The sequence below is a fragment of the Diorhabda carinulata genome, chromosome 9, assembly GCF_026250575.1.
Source record: "Diorhabda carinulata isolate Delta chromosome 9, icDioCari1.1, whole genome shotgun sequence".
Taxonomy (NCBI): domain Eukaryota; kingdom Metazoa; phylum Arthropoda; class Insecta; order Coleoptera; family Chrysomelidae; genus Diorhabda; species Diorhabda carinulata.
In genome coordinates, this window is record NC_079468.1 from 3,532,587 (window position 1) to 3,554,547 (window position 21,961).

A 21,961-nucleotide genomic window follows, 5' to 3' on the forward strand; every position below is an offset into this window, starting at 1 on the left:
AATGACAGATGACAGAATGGTAAAAATAGCAAAGGATCAATCTCCAATCGGAACTCGGAGTAAAGGTCGACCACGAAAGAGGTTGAGTGATCATTTAGAGCCGGTACGAGGAAATATATCGAAGAAGGAACAGGCGTTAAACCAATTATGGAAAAAATAAGAAATCGAATTTTATTTTATTATAAAGCACTTCTACTTTGTATAGAATAAGACGTCCTTTGTACTATTCGGAAGGTATTAACATTAGAATAGTATATTACATTACTACGGCAAGAAGTTTGAGATTTCTGTCTTGCGCTCCATCAGCCAGAGCTCTCAACCTTCTGCACGATGCTTTGTACTATTTTCCTTTATAGCCGATCGAAGTTACGCATGTTTTGCACCTATTTCGAGATAGAAAGGCTACTCCTCGGGCATTATGGTGCAAAGTTCTGATCTCTCATGTGCAGCTTTACCAATGCACGAATCTTCTATTTTTTGTCTCGAAATTGGTACAAAAGAAATCAGTATTGTGTTACAAAAATAATTCAAGCGCCATAGTTTCTTTATTTATCTGTAAAACATCTTGAAACCTTTACACTTAAATTTGCCACATATTTTTAATTATTTCTTCGTAATTTTGGCTCTAAAAATGTGGATATACTTTTTTGGAAATATTTGATAATATCGATTTGATGATCATTGAATAAATTCAACAAAAACTAGTTACATTTGTCGTTTAATCCCATAAATCCGCAATTTTACATCGAAGGAACTTGCAGATAAAGTTTCAAAAGAAACTGCGATGGTTAATCTTCACAGTGACTCGATACGAATTCACAATGATGTGTCATAACTAGCATAGACGTTCCATACGCGATTGATGGGAAAATCTTTGGCTATGGCCGTAGCCACCAGCTAGGAAATTCGCTCCAAGATAATCTAAGTAATTGGGAACAGTTAGCACGCCCAATCCGTGTAGTCCAAACAGTTTGTTAATGTTAATGTTGTAAATAGCACATGGATCGACAATATAAGATATATTTTGTTGGCATAGTTCTGATAGCAGATAACATAAATGACCTCCAAAGGCTCCTGAACATAGTTGGAATACACTGTCGGCTTATGGGAATCAATATCAACATAAGAAGACAAGATTTCTATCAATCACTCGCAAATTAGATGAGAACAATAGTAAAGATTGAACGGGTGATAAAATTTAACTATTTGGGAACTTGGTTATGTGAAGACTGGTCATCAGATGTTGAAATTGAGTACGGGATACAAAAGGCAACAAGCTCATTCATAAAAATTGGAAAACTCTAAATTTGACATCAACCTCAGATTAAGATCAAGAAAGTCAACACCATGAACAGATTGGAGGCATTTTGGATCTGCTTAAGATGTTTAAGATTTCTATGGACAGCAAAAAAAACCAACGAAGTAATTCTGAGGAGAATAAGAAGAGGTGAATCGCTGGGCACGATAAAACAGCATACCTGGGGTATGATATACGGAACGAGAAGTACCATTTGCCTCAACTCTTGTTAGTAGGAAAGTTGGAGGATGCCATAGCTCCACAATACTAAAAATTGTACAGGGATAAGAACCACGGATGGAGTACAGAAGTAATATAAATAGAAATAGAAGAAAATAAGCTACAACTCGTGTCGAATGGAGAATGAGACAAGTCTAGACAGTCTAACGAGTCTTCTACATCCAAAGGGATTAATTTTGATAAAAAAATCTACTTTACAACGTTTACTTTCACCTTTTTCATGGTACTTCATAATTCATTCATTTGTAAACATTAAAATAAACTTTGTTTTGTTTCTTTTCCACAATATTTCTGATACTCTTTTTATTCAATTGTATATTTAATTCATTTCCGTACTCAACACTTATTATAACATTGTACGAAAATTATTATTCTGTTTTCAATTCGAAAAAATAATGTAAATCATCAGTTTTTTCTACTTTGTATACCTATGACAAAAATTCTCCCGTCAGCAGCTCTCTCGTTGCCTGTTAGAAACATCTGTGTTTACGAAAAACTTCAAATGCAGCACACTCCTTTTATTGGAGACGGTATATAATACAGCAAATAAATCGGTAACCTCCATTTGGCGTAACATCAATGTTATAGCGTACAAAAGCAGAAAGTTTTATTTCACATACATTTTGTATACAGATATTACGATGTATCTCCACAAAGAAAGTTACGTTTGGTTATATAAAAATAACGTATCTAGATACAGGAAAAATATTTATTGTACAATAAATTTTGTACATAATTGTCATAGAAGGTATTTAACCATGAGGTAATAAGTTCTTTCAGTTCATCATCATTGAAGTTTTGACCCCCAAAGTAAGATTTTTGAAGGCGCTGAGGGCGAGGTCCGTGCAAAACGCAGGATATAATCAAACTCGTCCTAGTCAAGTTCGCAGTGTAAGTACAGGGAATTGGAAATGGAAAAAAACAAACACCTTCTGACAGTAATACGCGTTCTGTACAGCGCGACGCAATTTCCTATTGGTCTCGCAATAAACATGTGCATTGATTGTTTGGTTTCATAATAAGAATTCAAAGAGCCAAATGCATTTTATTTAATTGTGCTGGTTGCAGTTCAATTTTTGGAGTGTCGTAGTCCCATCCAAGAAAGAAAATCATCACCTGTCAAAAACTGAAAAGGTACTGCCCATCCGTTATTGTTTTGTGTTGTTCAGTAAACATTTTGGGTACGCAACGTAAGCAAAGTTTTCGAAATTTCGTGAATTAGTGATCGTGAGATGTGCGAAACTTCCGCTCTAAAACTTTGCTTAAGATCCTCTTCAATTGCTTGTAACAGTCAAGCGCTAACCAAACGCAGGCGTCCATATCGTTCTTCATCAACTGTCTGACTCATCTTTTAATCATCGAATCACTCATCGCATTTTATACGTAGATTTGCCGATAAATTTCACTTGGCATAACTTTTTTTTGCATTTAGATCATATTTGTAATACTTCTATATGGACAGTTTCTATAAGTGGAAGCTGTTCCGACTAAGGAAGACAGAATGACAACGATTTATCAATCCTCCGAGGTTCCAGCTTGGTTCTGCGCATTCTCAAGATTTAGAGAATCATTAATCTGATTTCACAAGTGGTAACATTTTCAATTGAGGCTAATATCATAAAGAGCCTATCGGCGGCAGCGATCTGAAGATTGCGTACATTTCATAGGTCAAAATGCTGGAAAATTGCATTCCCACACCCTAATTTTAAGCCTGTCACAGTAAATTTTGAGCTGATTCTGATTACACAGCAACCAAATTCCGCATATATGATCTCTAACTTTTCTTAAAATAGCAGCTTAAAAAACTCCTAATTTCTCGGTTTTTGATAATGTCCTCTGGATCTAATTTTGAAAATTAGACGTGTTTACCCTTCCAGTTTGTAGATAATTTGATTTTGTACAAATATCAGTGGAATATTGTAATAAATCAATCACTTCTAAAGTTATAAACAAAAAATACAAAATACTCTTAAAAAAAATAAACAATACTCGTATTTTTATAATAAATTATTATCAATATAGGAGTTGAAGTCGAAAATAAATATCTAATTTTATGTTTTTGTTTCTAAATTGTCTTGATTTTAGGTCTCTTCTAATTTCGTTTCGACCTGTTTTTATCAAAATAATTTGACACTGCCAATCAATAGGTCACCTACATAATGAATATCAGATTAAAAATAAAATCTAAATAGAAATTTGTTACTTAATTTTTCCTTAGTTCTTACATCTCAAAAATTATTGGTAGTTATATTGAAATTTACAAAATAAACCTACGAATTTCACTTAAATGATTTAGGACTTCATTATCATTGATAGTTTTATCGTTATCATGAATCTCAATCATTTCTAAAAATTCTCTTTTCCGTATATTTGATTCCGTCTCATAAATTTTCAAATATTTATAATTGAATTTATGCTTTTTTGCAGTTTTATTTTCTTTTATCGTTTTGATGATCTTCTTGTCTACGTTCTAAATAATTAGATGTCTGCCCTACGTAGACAGCGTCACAATCAGTACAAGATGCTTGATATACAATATTACACTTTTGCAAATACAGGAATGAATGTGAAATGTCAATGCGCGTTACTAGATGATGGTACTAGGGATTAGTACGGGTCCTCAAGCACAGATATATTTGACTATTATTGTCAGTGAAGAGCACTGCGTGGGTACCTACTTTCTGAGGTACGGAATTTAGTACTTCGATTATCTACCGTACTAATTCACCAAGCGTAAATTTTCCTCTTTGTCCGAATACTTTCTCATTTAACTTCTCGCCTCTCGTACGTTTCTCGACATTCACTCCTTTATTTGTCAAACTGTACTTCTTTTGTTTCTCAGCTAAACAAAGGACTTTAAGCTCTTTCCAATAAGGTGCCACACGAGCCCCTTATTAAAAATTTTCGAGGGTATGCTGGAGGGAGATAATATTTTCATACTGTAAATTGTATAAATTGCTTAGTTACTTAGACTATACCTTGAAGAAACTTTGTACAAGACTCTAAATTTCATGAGTCTTTCATTGTAATTTTGTAAAACATTTATCTACTCGTATATAGAACCTATTAGCAATTTTCGTAAAAGCCCCCTTTTATCACGTAACGTGTGACAAAATTTTCACGACCAGTCATAAAAATACCTTTAGACTAAAGCCGGATAACAGTAATACGACATTTTACTGTCACTTTAGGTGGACATTACACGTGATAAATATGATACAGAAACAAAATTGCCTTCCAGATCTGAAACTTTATATTTTTTTCATCGTAAAATTTATATTTTCCATTATAGAAAGTCTCTTAATACTTAAAAAACTAATACAATAGGGATTTACTATCATGTTTTCATTTCCTTGCCTTCGGTTCATATTTATTTGTCCTTATAGAGATATTTATGTGGAGTTAAATTTCTTGCATGCTCCCTCCTCACTTATTTCTGTCTTGCATTGAAAACATTTTGAATTACTTCAATCCTTTGATGTATAATCAATCGAATAACTTTTTTACAAATCTCCTTACAAATCTCATCGTATTTAATTTTTGTTTTGCGTCTTTAAGAGACCGAAAAACATTTTTACGTATTGTAATACAAAAATAAATAAATAGACTTTCCTAGAAATTATATACAAGAAATATTGTAATAAACTGCCTTCTATAATGAAAAGTTCATCAAATTCGCGTCCGCCATTTATAAAAAACGATGAAAAGCACCGCGAATTCGCCGAATTTTAAAATTCCATTGTAGCCGGCTTAAGGACTCATTTCGCGAGTTTGTTCGTAATAGTACCCCCTCCCTAGATGGACGTTTGTCCTGGAACTCATGAATAGTCGAGACTGGACTCTATAGAGATAATAGAGCACCGTATTCAACAAGTGTTGATCATGAGGTTAATAGCCGCAAATATATGTGCACCCCCATCTGACACCAATGTAACGTTTTTCTTATTTATATATACTCTTTCCATTTGTGAGGTGAATTGATAAATACTGTCTCTTAGACTTACACTTACACACACATACAATACACTTAACTTATAATAATTTACTCATAAATATCACTTGAACAATTTTCTGCGATTATTTTCACTAATTCGTTCTTTTCACTACGACTATTTATTTAAAACTAACTAACTGCAGTACATAAACTTATTTACATATCACAAATAGAATTCTACAAAGTTCTAGAACAATAAAAACAAAAAAATGAATAATTAGAAATTATTTAAAAGAAATACTGTAATAAATTGCCTTCTATAACAATAAGTTCATCAAATGCGCGTCCGCCATTTATAAAAAACGATGAAAAGCACCGCGAAATCGCCGAATTTTAAAATTCCATTGTAGCTGGACACGGCCGGCTTAAGGACTCATTTCGCGTGTGTGTTCGTAATATTACCCCCTCCCTAGATGGACGTTTGTCCTGGAACTCATGAATAGTCGAGACTGGACTCTATAGAGATAATAGAGCACCGTATGCAACAAGTGTTGATAATGAGGTTAATAGCCGCAAATATATGTGAACCCCCATCTGACACCAATGTAACGTTTTTCTTATTTATATATACTCTTTCTATTTGTGAGGTGAAATTATAAATACTGTCTCTTACACTTACATTTACACACACATAAAATACACTTAACTTATAATAATTTACTTATAAATATCACTTGAACAATTTTCTGCGATTATTTTCACTAATTCGTTCTTTTCACTACGACTATTTATTTAAAACTAACTAACTGCAGTACATAAACTTATTTACATATCACAAATAGAATTCTACAAAGTTCTAAAACAAAAAAAAACACAAAAAATTAATAATTAGAAATTATTTAAAAGAAATACTGTAATAAACTACCTTCTATAATGAAAAGTTCATCAAATGCGCGTCCGCCATTTATAAAAAAACGATGAAAAGCACTTCGCGAATTCGCCGAATTTTAAAATTTCATTGTAGCTGGTCAGAGCCGGCCTAAGGACCCATTTCACGAGCTTGTTCATAACAATATCATTTTGCTGATGGCTTTTTTGCATATTTATGTTCTTTATCCATGAAATAATGTTGGGCCAGAGCTGTTTTACCTTTTTTGTTCTTATTATGTTCTCGACAATCATATTCATGTTGGTATATTCTGTATTTTAAGTAGTGTTTAGTCATACCAATGTAACTCTTATTGCAGTCTAAACAATTTATTTTATAAATCACGGTGGAATGCTGGAGTTTTGTCTTTGAGATGTGTGAATAAGTTACCAGCTTTGTTTATTGGGAGAATGCCAGCTCACAATTATTTAACGAGTTTTGTAACAGTTTTTATAACAATCCTCTTATGTATGAAAATTTATAATTTTATTATCGTTTCGAAGTATCTGTATTACGTTATGATTGCTGTCATTTCTAATTTTATTAACCAGCTCTCTTGATTAACCACTAACTTTGAGAATTTGTCTGATTTTATTATTATTATCAGTATAGAATTCAGGTGTTGAGCCCTGCGTATAAGTCCTTTTATTGTCCCTAATTTATATCTCCAAGGATAGTTCGAATAAAAGTTGTGTGTCCAAGAAAGGGATAGCACCATCTAATTCTTTCTCGTGGGTAAACTTGAGATGGGGATGTTAAGAGTCAAAGGTATGTATTACTGTCTTAATTTGTTGCCTTGGAATGTCTAGCATTGAATCATCAACATAAAATTAAACGAAATTAACTATAAGGGAAGTTAAACTTTCAGTAATCAGATCATACATGATCAAATTGGCCAAAACTGGGCCAGCAGGATTCTCCATGGCTGTGTCTTCCAGTTGTCCGTAGAGTCTGTCATTAGAAGAAAAGTAACTGGATCCGAATAAGTAATCAATTGATTCTACAATCAAATTTAGAGCCTCAGACATCATTAAATAGGAATAAATTTCATGTTTTTCCAATATTTTAATCCCTAGACGAAACCAATATGGTCATAACAAATAATGTCTTCAACCATTTATCTAAAGTGATCAATGTAGGCAATGCTGTAAAGTGGAAACAAACGGAAACCATTAGAAATAAACAAACTTCAAAAACATCTATGTGCCTGAAGACTGGAAGCAAGTTATTTTTGTGGCTAGAAAGAGTAAACCTTTCTTGCAAATCTCTAGAAAAAAATATTACGAATCGTAAACTATGTGGAGATAAAGGCAAAATTGAATTGTTGAAGATGCAATGGCCAATGTTTATTTTAAATATTCTAATAATAATGATGTTGACCTTAAAAAGAGGAATTCTGTTATGGAAAATCTTGGACTTTTATATCCTACTACTCACTCAATCAATGAAAAGGAAAAGAATGATTTCATAGAGTTAGTGTCTTACATACCCCAAATTCATCATAATTTCTACAGCAATTTGAAAACATCTTCAACAGCTATTGATGAGATTTTCATTGACAACCTTGACGACCAAAATGATTAATTGGTTTTCAATTTTTCTTGTTGTATGATGTAATAAAAATAAAGATATTAATGGTGATATATATAATATATATTCCTGGCCAAAAGGGCCTAACCTTATAAATTGATATCAGAAAAATTATAAACCATAATGCATATATGGCCCCTAATTTTCATTGAAATTTAAATCTGACAAATTTAAAAGATGCTATTTTATGAATATTAATCTTTCCACATCATCATCATCATCTAGTTTAGGCCACGTCTGTGCTTGCGGCCTTAATTAATTAATGCGATTCATCCACACCTTTATTGAAAAGAAAATATCATGACAGCACATGAACTGATTTGACTTTAATCAGTAATTCGATTTGTGTGAATTTAGTAGGTGCTTTCTATTATTATTATAGTGTATCTAACTCGCATTTAATGATTTAGATTTCATCGATTATTCGTTCGAAAATCGATAACCGTAAACGTGTGTTTGAAGAGTATGTTCAGTACGCCCTCGTATATGCTCATTTCCACCAAATTAAATGTGATTTTCTTTATATTTGCATTAATATTGAGGTCGAATGAATAAATTCCAATTTTATAGAAAAAGAATTTTTAACGGATGCATTAAATATAAGTCTCGACCTAAATATCATATTCTCTCATTTTAATTTAAGATCAAATAATAAACGTTTCCCCTTCGTAAAAATCATCGACGGGAAATTTTTAATAACTGTCTAAACTGGTTTAGTGTTTTCATGAAAATACTTTTTTTTTCTAAATTGAGATATACATTCACAAAATTGTTAGGCATTTTTTGCTGGGGATATTTATTAAAACGGTTTACTCCGAGAAAAGAGGATGAAATAATTTTCCAAGATTGTTCGCGAGTTTTTCTTTTTTTTTGTTGCACATTTTCTTTATATCCAGATCCGTACTATCGTTTCATTTATGACGTAAGATGAAATATCAGTTCGTAAGATACGGCCGCAATTTGATTCTACTTTTGTTTTAGTAGTTTTTGGCACGCATGGCACATTTAATCACGCACCACTTGCGGCTAGTGATTAAAGAATTTGGTGTCATTCATCTAATAGAGTCTACATATCTGGAGGAAGATGTCTAGTCCGCAGAAACTGTGAACTAATTTTATAACATTTCGAAAGCTTGTAGGCAACAAGCAACCGGCTTCAGAGCAATGTTTGTTGGCCAATCGACTAACCATTGTTGTTCTTCAGCAAACGATATCCAGTTACGATGAAACAATCTACTGATTTTAATATTTGGGTCTCTTTTTGGCATCAATTTTTCAAATAATCTGACAGGACAAACTTTGCTGTCGTTGTTTTCTATCAAAAATTTGGCTTAAGTACACATTTTTGAACCACCTTGGCAAGTCTTACTGAATAGAGGGTTATATTCAACTCGGTATGTGTGTTACAGCCCTTCGGGAGTATTTTCATTGCATCAATTTATCATTTTCGTTATTTCATGATCATCATATTGTTGTTTGTTTCATACTAAGGCCTCCAATAGCTCAACCCCGATACTTATTCAACTTTTAAAAACTAGATCCTGTACTGATTAGACTGAATTTTTGTAAAACGTTACAAGAAACGAAAGCCAGTCTCTAATTCTTTTAAATGTACCGGTTTTATGGATGAGGTCTTATTTACGCAATAAAAAATTTAAATTCACATAAATGCTTACTAATTAATAATAATAATTAATAACTATATCAATACTTTATACCAGCATTTGAAATTTTGCTTAATAAGTCTAATATTGAGAAAGTTATGTTCAATACTACTTGGCACAAACTTAGTTACTTGGTGTAACTAGCGCCCTCTATGAGAGTTAGATATACAAGAAAATTCAATGGATTTTATTTCTTCAACACCCTTTATCTTGAATACGGATTTCTCAGTTTTCTATCTATCCTAGAGACAGAAATACCTTTTTGAAAACACCCTGTATGATTTCATTTATATTCATGTCAGTATCACAACAAAATTAGATATTTGGAGCGTCGAAATCAAAATAAATCACTATGTATCCATGGCAACGTGATAAAATGAAAACATGGGATTTGTTTTCAGTACAATGTACTGATTTGTTGTCTTTAATCAGATGACTTCAAATTAATTTATTTCTACTGGAGCAAAAAATTTTCATTGCAATAATAATTACCATCAAATGATTTCTGAATTAAGTTTTATCATATTTTAATACAAACGACTGTTTAAATTCATTCGGAACTATTTTTTAGTTGAGAAAATTATTGAAATTGTCAAAATTATCGAAGAATCGGTTTCGGCAAACATTTAGGGAAGACAATTTTTTCTTATCGAATTTCCGAATAAAGTTTCAAGTATTTTCAACATTCAGAAACAGCGTTCGGATTCTGATGTCAACATGGGGTTTCTGTAACATTGTAATTTGATCATCATAGCGATTAATGTTTAATTTCATCTTTTCCTAATTTACTATAAATATCTTGAAACTAAGGGTCTTTCTCAGAAGAAGCCCCTTGAATTGGACTACAATTATCACTAATATTTAAGATTCCGCACGTTGCTATGCTTTTACATTTAGGCAACTACATCAAAAGGTTTAGTCTTCTTCAGGTTGGTGTTATTTAAGACCTTGTTTTTGAAGTTTGAAGAGTCACTGTTCGCGCCTCTAGATTATTAGGACGTTGCTTCCACTGACATATGCCCCTAGTTGAATCACGTACGTTAGGGTGTCCCTTATACGAATTTCGTAATGCGTACCCCCTATATTTTTTACTAACGCAATAAGATACTTAAATATAAAATTTTATCAATCTAGCATAATTGCAACCAGTGCCGACCGAGATTCAAAGTTTAGGATAAAAACGTGTTTATAAATGTTTATAACGTGTCTATAAATGCAACGAATAAAGTAAATAAAAGTAAAAAGTAAATAAGATGAACATAAATCTTTAATTAAAAACCTAAATTAATAACAATTATTCAGGGTAACTACTTTTTATAGTAGTTTTTTTACAGTCCGGATACAATTTTCTATGTTCATGGACACAGCGCAGAAAGAACTGTTTTTGCTCTTCTTGAGCCGTGATAAGTCCATTGAAATCTTGCATTAATTCAACAGCCCTTTCAGCAGTATCATTTACAACTCTCAAATAACTTATTCTTCTTTTAGCTTCCAGAAAAGCAGCATTCTTATTCAACGAAGATACATCTTCTTTTAGAAAACTGTCGTCGATCTGCAATCGTGATAAAAATTGTTTGATCTTTTCCGATACGGAATGATCTAGTGTTTTATCTGAAAAGAAAAAGAAAAATAAGTTAAATATTAAATAAAAATCAACAACAATTTTGAAAATATAACAAAAGTCTATTTTACTTACCAAACAACTTTTGAGTTAGTTCTTCCTTCGACGGGTCGTAGCGTTTGCTAAAATCATTTTTTTTTCTCCCTGTTGAAGTTGACAATCATTTTCTTCTTAGTTTGGTTATCAACTTCATCATCAAATAGTGATAGAATGACTATCTTTTCACATAAATACCACAAGTTATGGCTAAACTTGCTTATAGACAATCATTCTGCATTGTGACCGAAGTAAACATATTTTCAAAGAATAGATCGCTCTCGCCATCCGCCGTGCCTGATGCATAGCTCCGAACGCACAGTTCGACCAATTCACGGTACTCATCTCTTACAAAACCTTTTTCTAATTCTGCCTTATAAAATGGTAACAAAGCTTGAATGTCTGTATCGGCGACACGTCCTTTTACGAAATAAAGACATGGTTCTATTTTCTCTCAACTTTTTGAACATCGTAATATCTGGGCTTAATTTGCTTAATCTTGGTTTCAAAGACAACTTTTAGGACCAATTCATAAACATGATGACGACAGGCGAAAAGCAACAATTCCCTTCCTAAAATTTGCTCCAGTATTGGAAGCTGTTGTGTCGCAGCACATAAATTTGTACTTAATCGTGGAGGTTCCAGTCAAAGAGAGCTGTTGAGACAGCCTTAGCTTGATGTTTTCCAGAAGAACTGTCTAGTTTAGGCACTACAATAAGCTGTTTCTACCGTCAAATGAAGCAATAACTGGCAAGCAAGGGTACATTGTTTTGGAAGTCACATTCCAGTACGAATTTGGTGAATCGAGGATTTGTTAATAGAGAAATCATCGCTGCTCAGACTAAGCGCTTCTACCACCGCATTAAGAATGTAAACGGAATATCTAATGCTTAACTGGCATCGATCTAAAGCTGCAACTAGTTTAGGTGTTATGAGATTCTTTCTATCTCTTTTTGAACTTTGATCATGGCAGGGAACGTCCGGCAAACTAAGTTCAGAATTCAAGATCGGGTCTTCGTCTGAATCTTTTAGTTATTTGTAGTGGAAATAGACGCAACAGCTAGTAGTAACACCACCTAAGCATCCAGGTCGTCCTCTATTCTCATTTTCTCTATTTTCATTCTCTCACAAGCATCAGCATGTGCAATATCAAACAAATTATCAAGATTAATTTTGAAATTGTTCCCACGGTTCTTGCAAATCTCTCCAAACATGATATAAATCAACAAGTTTCTTCACGCAGTTAGGAAATGCCCTTGTTGGAATTCTTGCTTTTTCCCAATATAATGATGCACTCCCTAATTACAAGATTTGCACTTTCACCAATAGTCAATTTAACCTCACGAATATTGTGGAATAGGACTGAGAGAACTTGCCGATTAGATGGTAATCATTTATTTGGTAGCTAGGCAATTCGATAAGGAAAATATTTTGTTTATCACTCCGTAATTCCACCGACATGTTTAATAGTCTCAAAAATCACGTATAGAATGGTAAAAGAAACATGTAGTTACAAGTCACAGCGCAGTATTTAAGCAACTTGTATGGACAAGTTTAAATAGCAAGGATTATCGTTCATAAATCGAACTAAAATTTTTTTCTAGTCAATATAGGGTTAATACGTAACTTTTAGAAAGGTATGTGTGAAAAAATATCAGACTTGAAATTTAAGGGACACCCTAACGCCCATATGTTAATAAGCGGTATCCGGCATATCTTCGAATCTAGGATTAGCCCCAGATATTTTATTGCAGTAGCTTCCCGCTTCTTCGTGGCTATCACTTATATTCAGGATAGCTGTGTCGATCGCAAATGTGGTAATAGTGTTGTTGGGGGTTGTCACTAGTATATAAAAGGTAAAGGATCTTCCCAAGGACACTACCCGCGTTTATTTCCTTAAAGTCTAAGTGAACATTGAGTCTTAAGAATGAAGACGCATTCTCTTATATGGGACTCTAAAGTTTTGCATATTTTTTAGGCAGAGTTTGGTCAATTTGTATTTAAATCCTTCATGCTAAACTTTATCAAAGGCCTGATCTACGACTTTCTTCTTTTCTAGTGATTTTTCTACGACATCGATTATAATGTATACTTGGTCTATAGTAGAGTGTTTTGCCGTGAAGCCTTGTAGCTTGTCAAACCGTTTACGAACTCATTTATAGATCTAGTTTGATGCCACCTGCGTCTCAGTTTGCACTTTCACGTATTAATTCTCTTATTTCATTTAGATAGTTATTGTTCTTGCGATCGGGTTCCCATGCAGCTTGTTGGATACAATTGACTAGGATTTCAACGTCCTTCTCTTACTCTACTTAGCTTTTGAGCCCTACTGAGACATTGATTTGTTCTTATAGCATAGTTTGGGAACAACTCTTTTTACTTGTTGCTGACAATGATTTGGAGTGATAGTTGAACGTTTATGGACGATTAAAGTGATGTTAATCACCAATCATTGAAGTTTTTGATGTTAATTGAACCGTTAGATTGACAATAATAAGAAATAGAGTTTGTTATAGAAGGAATAGTGAAGTCATTTCATCTTAAAACTACGGACCTGAAAAAGTCCCTATTGTAATCAGAGCTACATATCGGAAAAAGCTCAAATTTATCTCTTTCAAACGACGTTAGCATTATATGGAATCACGTCAAGCAAGGTATAAAGAAAAACGAAAAATTACGGTTGATTTACGAAGATTTTCAACAAAAAGTTATGCTTATCAACTCCTCGCTTTTACCGTCATGGCAACAAGTAACTTTTTGAATTTAAAATAACGAAAGATCATTCGAAACAAAGTTGAAATAAAAATATTTTCCGCTCCCATTAATTATTTATTAATTTGAGCAATAAACGAACTAGTATTAATTTGAAAATGACTCACAAAAAATACATTATTCCAAAGTATTAGCAACTATAGGAAACGAATCTAGATTCAGTACGTTGTTCTCCATATTGTTACAAATTCGTCCACGAAGCCGGTCCTATTCGGTTATAATAGAAGTCTAAAATTTGGTTAGTTCGATGTTGGTTTTTATAACAAAACTAAAAAACTAAAGAATTGACTGTTATTAATTAAATAGAATCACAACAGATTCATAGAATAGGCCAACCATTAAAAACACGTTGAGAAAACGCTACCTCAAATATGGCTTGAGTTTAACAATGATCACAACTTTTTGAATAATTAGGTTTGTTTCAACCTGCTAGTGTGTACTGTTTTTGGCTATAGAGAAAGTTTATAAATATTTTCTGCGCAATCTTTGGCTACGCACGGTTCTTGCTATCAACCAAGTATCGAAAAGACCGTCCCGGAAACGGTTCAAAAACGCTATTTACATAGGACAAGCATCCCAATATTCATGAAATAAATTGAAAAGTCATCAATATGTTAAAAAAATACAAATGCACTAACAAACCATGGAATATCAAATAATTTATTGTATTATGTCGGAGGTTCCTTCATTAATGTCAGTTGTCAAATGTCAAGTCATATTTTGATAAAGAGCAAAATAGGTCGAAACGTCAATTTTACTTGTTTTTAGAACTAATTTTCCATAAAAGACACCGAAAACCAACACGTATCAACATAAAGATCTAAGAAGTAAAAAGTAAACTAATAATTTGAATGAAACACCGCTTTATCTTTCTAACAGTCATCTTATATTATTAGAAAAAGTTTTTGTCGACATTTTGTCGTTTTGATTGTTTTATAGCCGTTAAAACTCTAAATCCTTTTAGATCGAATTAAAGGACGTCAAGCAGTTGAATTATGACCCTAAAATATGATGTGGTTGGAATAGTTAGAAATATGATTTCAGAACAAAGAAAATCCAAGGAAAATTTTACTTATTAATGCCGTTCAAGCTAATCAAATAAGGATAAATACCAGAGATATTTTTATAACAAGCTTTTCATTTATTCAAGCAAACAGTTAGGGAATTTTGAGTAGGATGAAGAGAATATTTGTTAATCAAGCATATAATCAGAATTTTCTTAAGATACCTGGAAGATCAGTCACAGACCATATTTCAGGGTAGGAATATGATCTGTCAATTTACTCAGTTTTCATAGGTTTCCAAAAAGCTTACGTATTCCAAAAGAGTTAGTAAGTCTTTACAAAATGTCACTCGAACGTACAAAAACGAAGATAAAGGCAAAGGCAAAGTATATATGTCAAAATAAGGAAGACAAACGTGAATTCTTAACAAAGCAGAGAGAGAGAGAAGTTAGATATATGGAAAAGAAAATACTCAGGAGGATACAAGGGAGTAAAAAGACTGGAGAATTATGGCTGAGGAGAAGAAATAACGAAAAATTTTATTTAGAGCATCAAAACTAAAATAATATCCAAAACTAAAATAATATCCAAAAAAAATGGAGTGTCTGGGTTACATACAGAGAATGCCAAATTTTTAAGCAACAAAAAAATGATGGACATAGAACAAGGAGGAACTAGAAAATTGGCTGGACAAAGAAAGCAAAAATAGGAAAGAGTGGAAGGCAATCACTTCCTAGCTATGAGTCTAATAGGCCTTATACATATATAGCTTTAATAATAATGCTTCTAAAAGTTCTTGATTTTAGATCTCTTCTGTTTTAAAATTAGTTTTTTTCGAATAATTTTTGTTTTTCAACGGTGGGGCGGCTAGGTTAGGTTAGGTTAGGTTAAGTAAGGTAGTTTTATACACACTGTCTTTACTGTCTTACTTACTTTATTTATAAAAACACTACACTTAGCTGACTTATATAATTATTCATTACTTCTCTAATTTATTTAAATTCTTTGGTTACATTTCTATTGTTTTCCGTTCTCTGTGACCTTTAATTATAAACTGACTTTTGCTGCTTACCAAGCTCGAATATATTTCAGAAAGGAATTTTTAGAATATTAAAAAGCAAACGAAAAAAAAATAAAAATACCTTAATAGAAATTAGTTATTATTCAATTCTCCACTGTTTATAGAAAAAACATATCGAAAACGCCGCTATTATAAAGATAACTGAACAGGACCGGCTTCACGATCCGGGTCGATGACGAGAGATTAATGAAAAGTTGACGTTTCGACTTAACTTCAGTCTTCATCAAAATATAGTGTAATGGTTTTTTTTACTAATGTTTTTAAATTGTTTTTCAACAGTGGGACTAGGTTAGATTACTTACTTAATTTATATAAACACCACACTTAACTAACTATATAACAATTAACTTATCACTACTCATATAATTAAATATTCATTACTTCTTTAATTTATTTAAATTCGTCGGTTACTTCTCTATTTATTTCGTTCTCTATGACCTTTAATTATAAACTGACTTTTGCTGCTTACCAAGCTTGAATATATTTCAAAAAGGAATTTCTAGAATTCTAGAAAGTAAGTAAACAAACAAAAAAATGAAAATACGTTCCTAGAAAATAGTTCTTATTCAACTCTCTACTGTTTATAGAAAAAACATATCGAAGACGCTGCTATTATAAAAATAACTGAACAGGACCAGCTTCACGTCTCGAGGACGAGAGATTAATGAAAAATTGACGTTTCGACTTAACTTCAGTCTTCATCAAAATATAGTGAAATGGTTTTTCTTTTACTAATTTATTTAAACTGTTTTTCAACAGTGGGACTAGGCTAGATTACTTACTTAATTTATATAAACACCACACTTAACTGACTATATAACAATTAACTTATCACTACTCATATAATTAAATATTCATTACTTCTTTAATTTATTTAAATTCGTCGGTTACTTCTCTATTTATTTCGTTCTCTATGACCTTTAATTATAAACTGACTTTTGCTGCTTACCAAGCTCGAATATATTTCAGAAAGGAATTTCTAGAATATTAAAAAGCAAACGAAAAAAAAAAATAAAAATACCTTAATAGAAATTAGTTATTATTCAATTCTCCACTGTTTATAGAAAAAACATATCGAAAACGCCGCTATTATAAAGATAACTGAACAGGACCGGCTTCACGATCCGGGTCGAGGACGAGAGATTAATGAAAAGTTGACGTTTCGACTTAACTTCAGTCTTCATCAAAATATAGTGTAATGGTTTTTTTTACTAATGTTTTTAAATTGTTTTTCAACAGTGGGACTAGGTTAGATTACTTACTTAATTTATATAAACACCACACTTAACTGACTATATAACAATTAACTTATCACTACTCATATAATTAAATATTCATTAATTCTTTAATTTATTTAAATTCGTCGGTTACTTCTCTATTTATTTCGTTCTCTGTGACCTTTAATTATAAACTGACTTTTGCTGCTTACCAAGCTTGAATATATTTCAAAAAGGAATTTCTAGAATTCTAGAAAGTAAGTAAACAAACAAAAAAATGAAAATACGTTCCTAGAAATTAGTTCTTATTCAACTCTCTACTGTTTATAGAAAAAACATATCGAAAACGCCGCTATTATAAAGATAACTGAACAGGACCGGCTTCACGATCCGGGTCGAGGACGAGAGATTAATGAAAAGTTGACGTTTCGACTTAACTTCAGTCTTCATCAAAATATAGTGTAATGGTTTTTTTTACTAATGTTTTTAAATTGTTTTTCAACAGTGGGACTAGGTTAGATTACTTACTTAATTTATATAAACACCACACTTAACTGACTATATAACAATTAACTTATCACTACTCATATAATTAAATATTCATTAATTCTTTAATTTATTTAAATTCGTCGGTTACTTCTCTATTTATTTCGTTCTCTGTGACCTTTAATTATAAACTGACTTTTGCTGCTTACCAAGCTTGAATATATTTCAAAAAGGAATTTCTAGAATTCTAGAAAGTAAGTAAACAAACAAAAAAATGAAAATACGTTCCTAGAAATTAGTTCTTATTCAACTCTCTACTGTTTATAGAAAAAACATATCGAAGACGCTGCTATTATAAAGATAACTGAACAGGACCGGCTTCACGATCCGTCTCGAGGACGAGAGATTAATGAAAAGTTGACGTTTCGACTTAACTTCAGTCTTCATCAAAATATAGTGTAATGGTTTTTTTTACTAATGTTTTTAAATTGTTTTTCAACAGTGGGACTAGGTTAGATTACTTACTTAATTTATATAAACACCACACTTAACTGACTATATAACAATTAACTTATCACTACTCATATAATTAAATATTCATTAATTCTTTAATTTATTTAAATTCGTCGGTTACTTCTCTATTTATTTCGTTCTCTGTGACCTTTAATTATAAACTGACTTTTGCTGCTTACCAAGCTTGAATATATTTCAAAAAGGAATTTCTAGAATTCTAGAAAGTAAGTAAACAAACAAAAAAATGAAAATACGTTCCTAGAAATTAGTTCTTATTCAACTCTCTACTGTTTATAGAAAAAACATATCGAAGACGCTGCTATTATAAAAATAACTGAACAGGACCAGCTTCACGTCTCGAGGACGAGAGATTAATGAAAAATTGACGTTTCGACTTAACTTCAGTCTTCATCAAAATATTGTGAAATGGTTTTTCTTTTACTAATTTATTTAAACTGTTTTTCAACAGTGGGACTAGGTTAAATTACTTACTTAATTTATATAAACACCACACTTAACTGACTATATAACAATTAACTTATCACTACTCATATAATTAAATATTCATTACTTCTTTAATTTATTTAAATTCGTCGGTTACTTCTCTATTTATTTCGTTCTCTATGACCTTTAATTATAAACTGACTTTTGCTGCTTACCAAGCTTGGATATATTTCAGAAAGGAATTTCTAGAATTCTAGAAAGTAAGTAAACAAACAAAAAAATGAAAATACGTTCCTAGAAATTAGTTCTTATTCAACTCTCTACTGTTTATAGAAAAAACATATCGAAGACGCTGCTATTATAAAGATAACTGAACAGGACCGGCTTCACGATCCGTCTCGAGGACGAGAGATTAATGAAAAATTGACGTTTCGACTTAACTTCAGTCTTCATCAAAATATAGTGTAATGGTTTTTTTTACTAATGTTTTTAAATTGTTTTTCAACAGTGGGACTAGGTTAGATTACTTACTTAATTTATATAAACACCACACTTAACTGACTATATAACAATTAACTTATCACTACTCATATAATTAAATATTCATTAATTCTTTAATTTATTTAAATTCGTCGGTTACTTCTCTATTTATTTCGTTCTCTGTGACCTTTAATTATAAACTGACTTTTGCTGCTTACCAATCTCGAATATATTTCAGAAAGGAATTTCTAGAATATTAAAAAGCAAACGAAAAAAAAAATAAAAATACCTTAATAGAAATTAGTTCTTATTCGACTCTCTACTGTTTTTAGAAAAAATATATTATAAAAATAACTGAACAGGTCCGGCTTCACGGTCCGTGTCGAGGACGGGTTCCTAAAAATAGTTTAACTGAAATTCAACCATAACAGGTTGTTTTATTTCAAAGTAAAGATTTGTTTGAAAAGTTTCCTAATTCAAAACACTACACCTAAAAGCAGGAATTTATATTTCGTTTCTCTTTTCAGGTTAGCGCTTGGGTGACACAATTAATAATCACTCAACCCACTCACGATGCCCGCCGAGCTGTCCTTTCTTGTGTCCTTCGAGTCGCCTTATCCTCATGGAATATCGGCAACTTCAACGGAGCCATGGAAATCATTGCCGGCCTCAAGTAAGTACTAAATTTAATAACACGTTCATTGTTTCCAATTTCATTTAAATGTTCTACAACTAAAATGATCGTTGACTATAGATAAATCTTCATGAAGTTCAGTTAAACCAGAATATGAATCAGAACTAAGAAATCACCTTGAAAACGGTAGGAAAAACAAAGCAGGTTGATTTGACACACACGAAATTCAAGCGAAACGTCCAGCTTTTTGTCCTACTGAAAGAGGAATGTCTTGTAAGACGACGAAAAACAAATTTATCTAAAAATCAGCGGTAAGACAATTATCAGAGCCCGTTGCAAAGAGAGGTCAAACCAAGCGGAAAGTCTCGTGTGTCTGTTGGAATTATGAAGGTTTAGTTCATTTCGAAATAATTCCAAAAGGTCTAGATATCAATGACGAAGTATATAGTGAAGATCTGATGCGAATGTATGAGGTTTTATCAGAGATATACCCAGGTTTAGTTAACCGAAAGCGAGTTCTCTAATAACGAGACAATGCTAAACCACATATTACTAAAGTTGCGCGAGGAAATTTTATATTTTATATTTTATTGGTTGTTACTATATATTTTACTATATTGTCAATTGCTTTTTAAATATTACGACATTAAAACATCATTTTGTTTCAATCAGATATTCATACACTAAAGACCGATTTTGATTGTAATGAACCTATTCAGTACAACATATATACTTCCTTTTTCAGAATTTCAAATGTACGACTCCTTATGAATTCAATTATTGAGTAAAGTGTTATTTTTATAGAAAAAACTTTGTGGTAGATTAGGAATAACTACTCTTCAAACTTTTATATCTTTGTCTAGGAAAACGAGTAAATTCAATTGTCCATTGTGTCAATAAAACAATTCTCCTTTTATCCTTTATTTCCATTGCTAAGTTGGGTACGAATTTGCATATATATTTATATAATTAGATCTGATTAAACTCTACAATACCCGCAGTAAAATTCTAGAAAGGGTTTTGTTCGTACTAAATAACCCTCATGACAATTAAACGAGTTTTTCAAGTCGACCACTGTGACCTCGATTCTTTGAAACGATTTTTCATGTACGTACTTACGATTAAAATGATATTTATAATAAATTTCATTTGAAAACACTGATGTGAAAATAATTGTAGCGAAAATATAAAAAATAACATGTCATTTCCCTTATCTATTCAACCCCATAAAAAGGGTGAATTAATATGGATCGATATGAAAAAAATATGCTACCTACATAAATCCACAGACTCAAATTCTTTTAAACAGAACATAGTCAAATTATTTTAAAGTCAACACCTATAGTACTGAACTTCAATGCCAACTTACTTGTTTTGAATCGATTTTGATCATTCTAAACACCACCAAGAAACTCTAGATTTAGCTCTTCGATTGAATTAACAAAAACTCATACGAATCGAAGGAATGGAATAATATCTCACCAAGAATTTTTCTCCAGAGTTTTAATTTAGAAGATCATCATCTCGTTGTGAATTTAGATGTTCTTGAGCTTGTCCTGACACCTATTTGGTATTTGAAAAACCTGGCGAAACCAAACTTTCTTTAATCTCACTCACACATGAAATATAAAATCTCCACGAAGCTGTTTTATGAATAATTCTCAGGTTTTATTGGCAAATGACAATAGCTATTTATTGAATTAATCTATTATCGCTCCTTGCTTTGTAATGTCTGTAACTAACCTATTATCCACACAGGATCATTTTAATTTGGTGTAATTGCTCAATAACATCCATGGAATTGGCATTATTCCGCCAGATTTATTGAAGTCTTTTTTTGTGGTCATTCCGAAGAAGCATAAGACAACAAAATGCCATGAATTTACAACTATAAGACTTGTAAGCGTATTAAAAGTTTTAGAGAATAATTTACAACAGAGTATATAAAAGAACTTGAAGAAGGAATCAGAAACACTCAATTTGCAATACTTACAAGTCAAAGATATGAACCACAACGCTA

General features: G+C 31.9%; 1 protein-coding gene across 2 annotated transcripts in view; it reads left to right on the plus strand.

Annotated features, from left to right (window-relative positions):
• Positions 1 to 21,961, plus strand: part of LOC130898121 (1-phosphatidylinositol 4,5-bisphosphate phosphodiesterase epsilon-1-like) — a 326,140-nt gene that overhangs the window by 214,857 nt on the left and 89,322 nt on the right. For both annotated transcript variants that reach the window (XM_057807182.1, XM_057807181.1), the window contains exon 7: positions 19,835 to 19,980. In XM_057807182.1, coding sequence (XP_057663165.1) covers positions 19,835 to 19,980 — 146 coding nt within the window. The remainder of the gene's footprint in view (positions 1 to 19,834; positions 19,981 to 21,961) is intronic.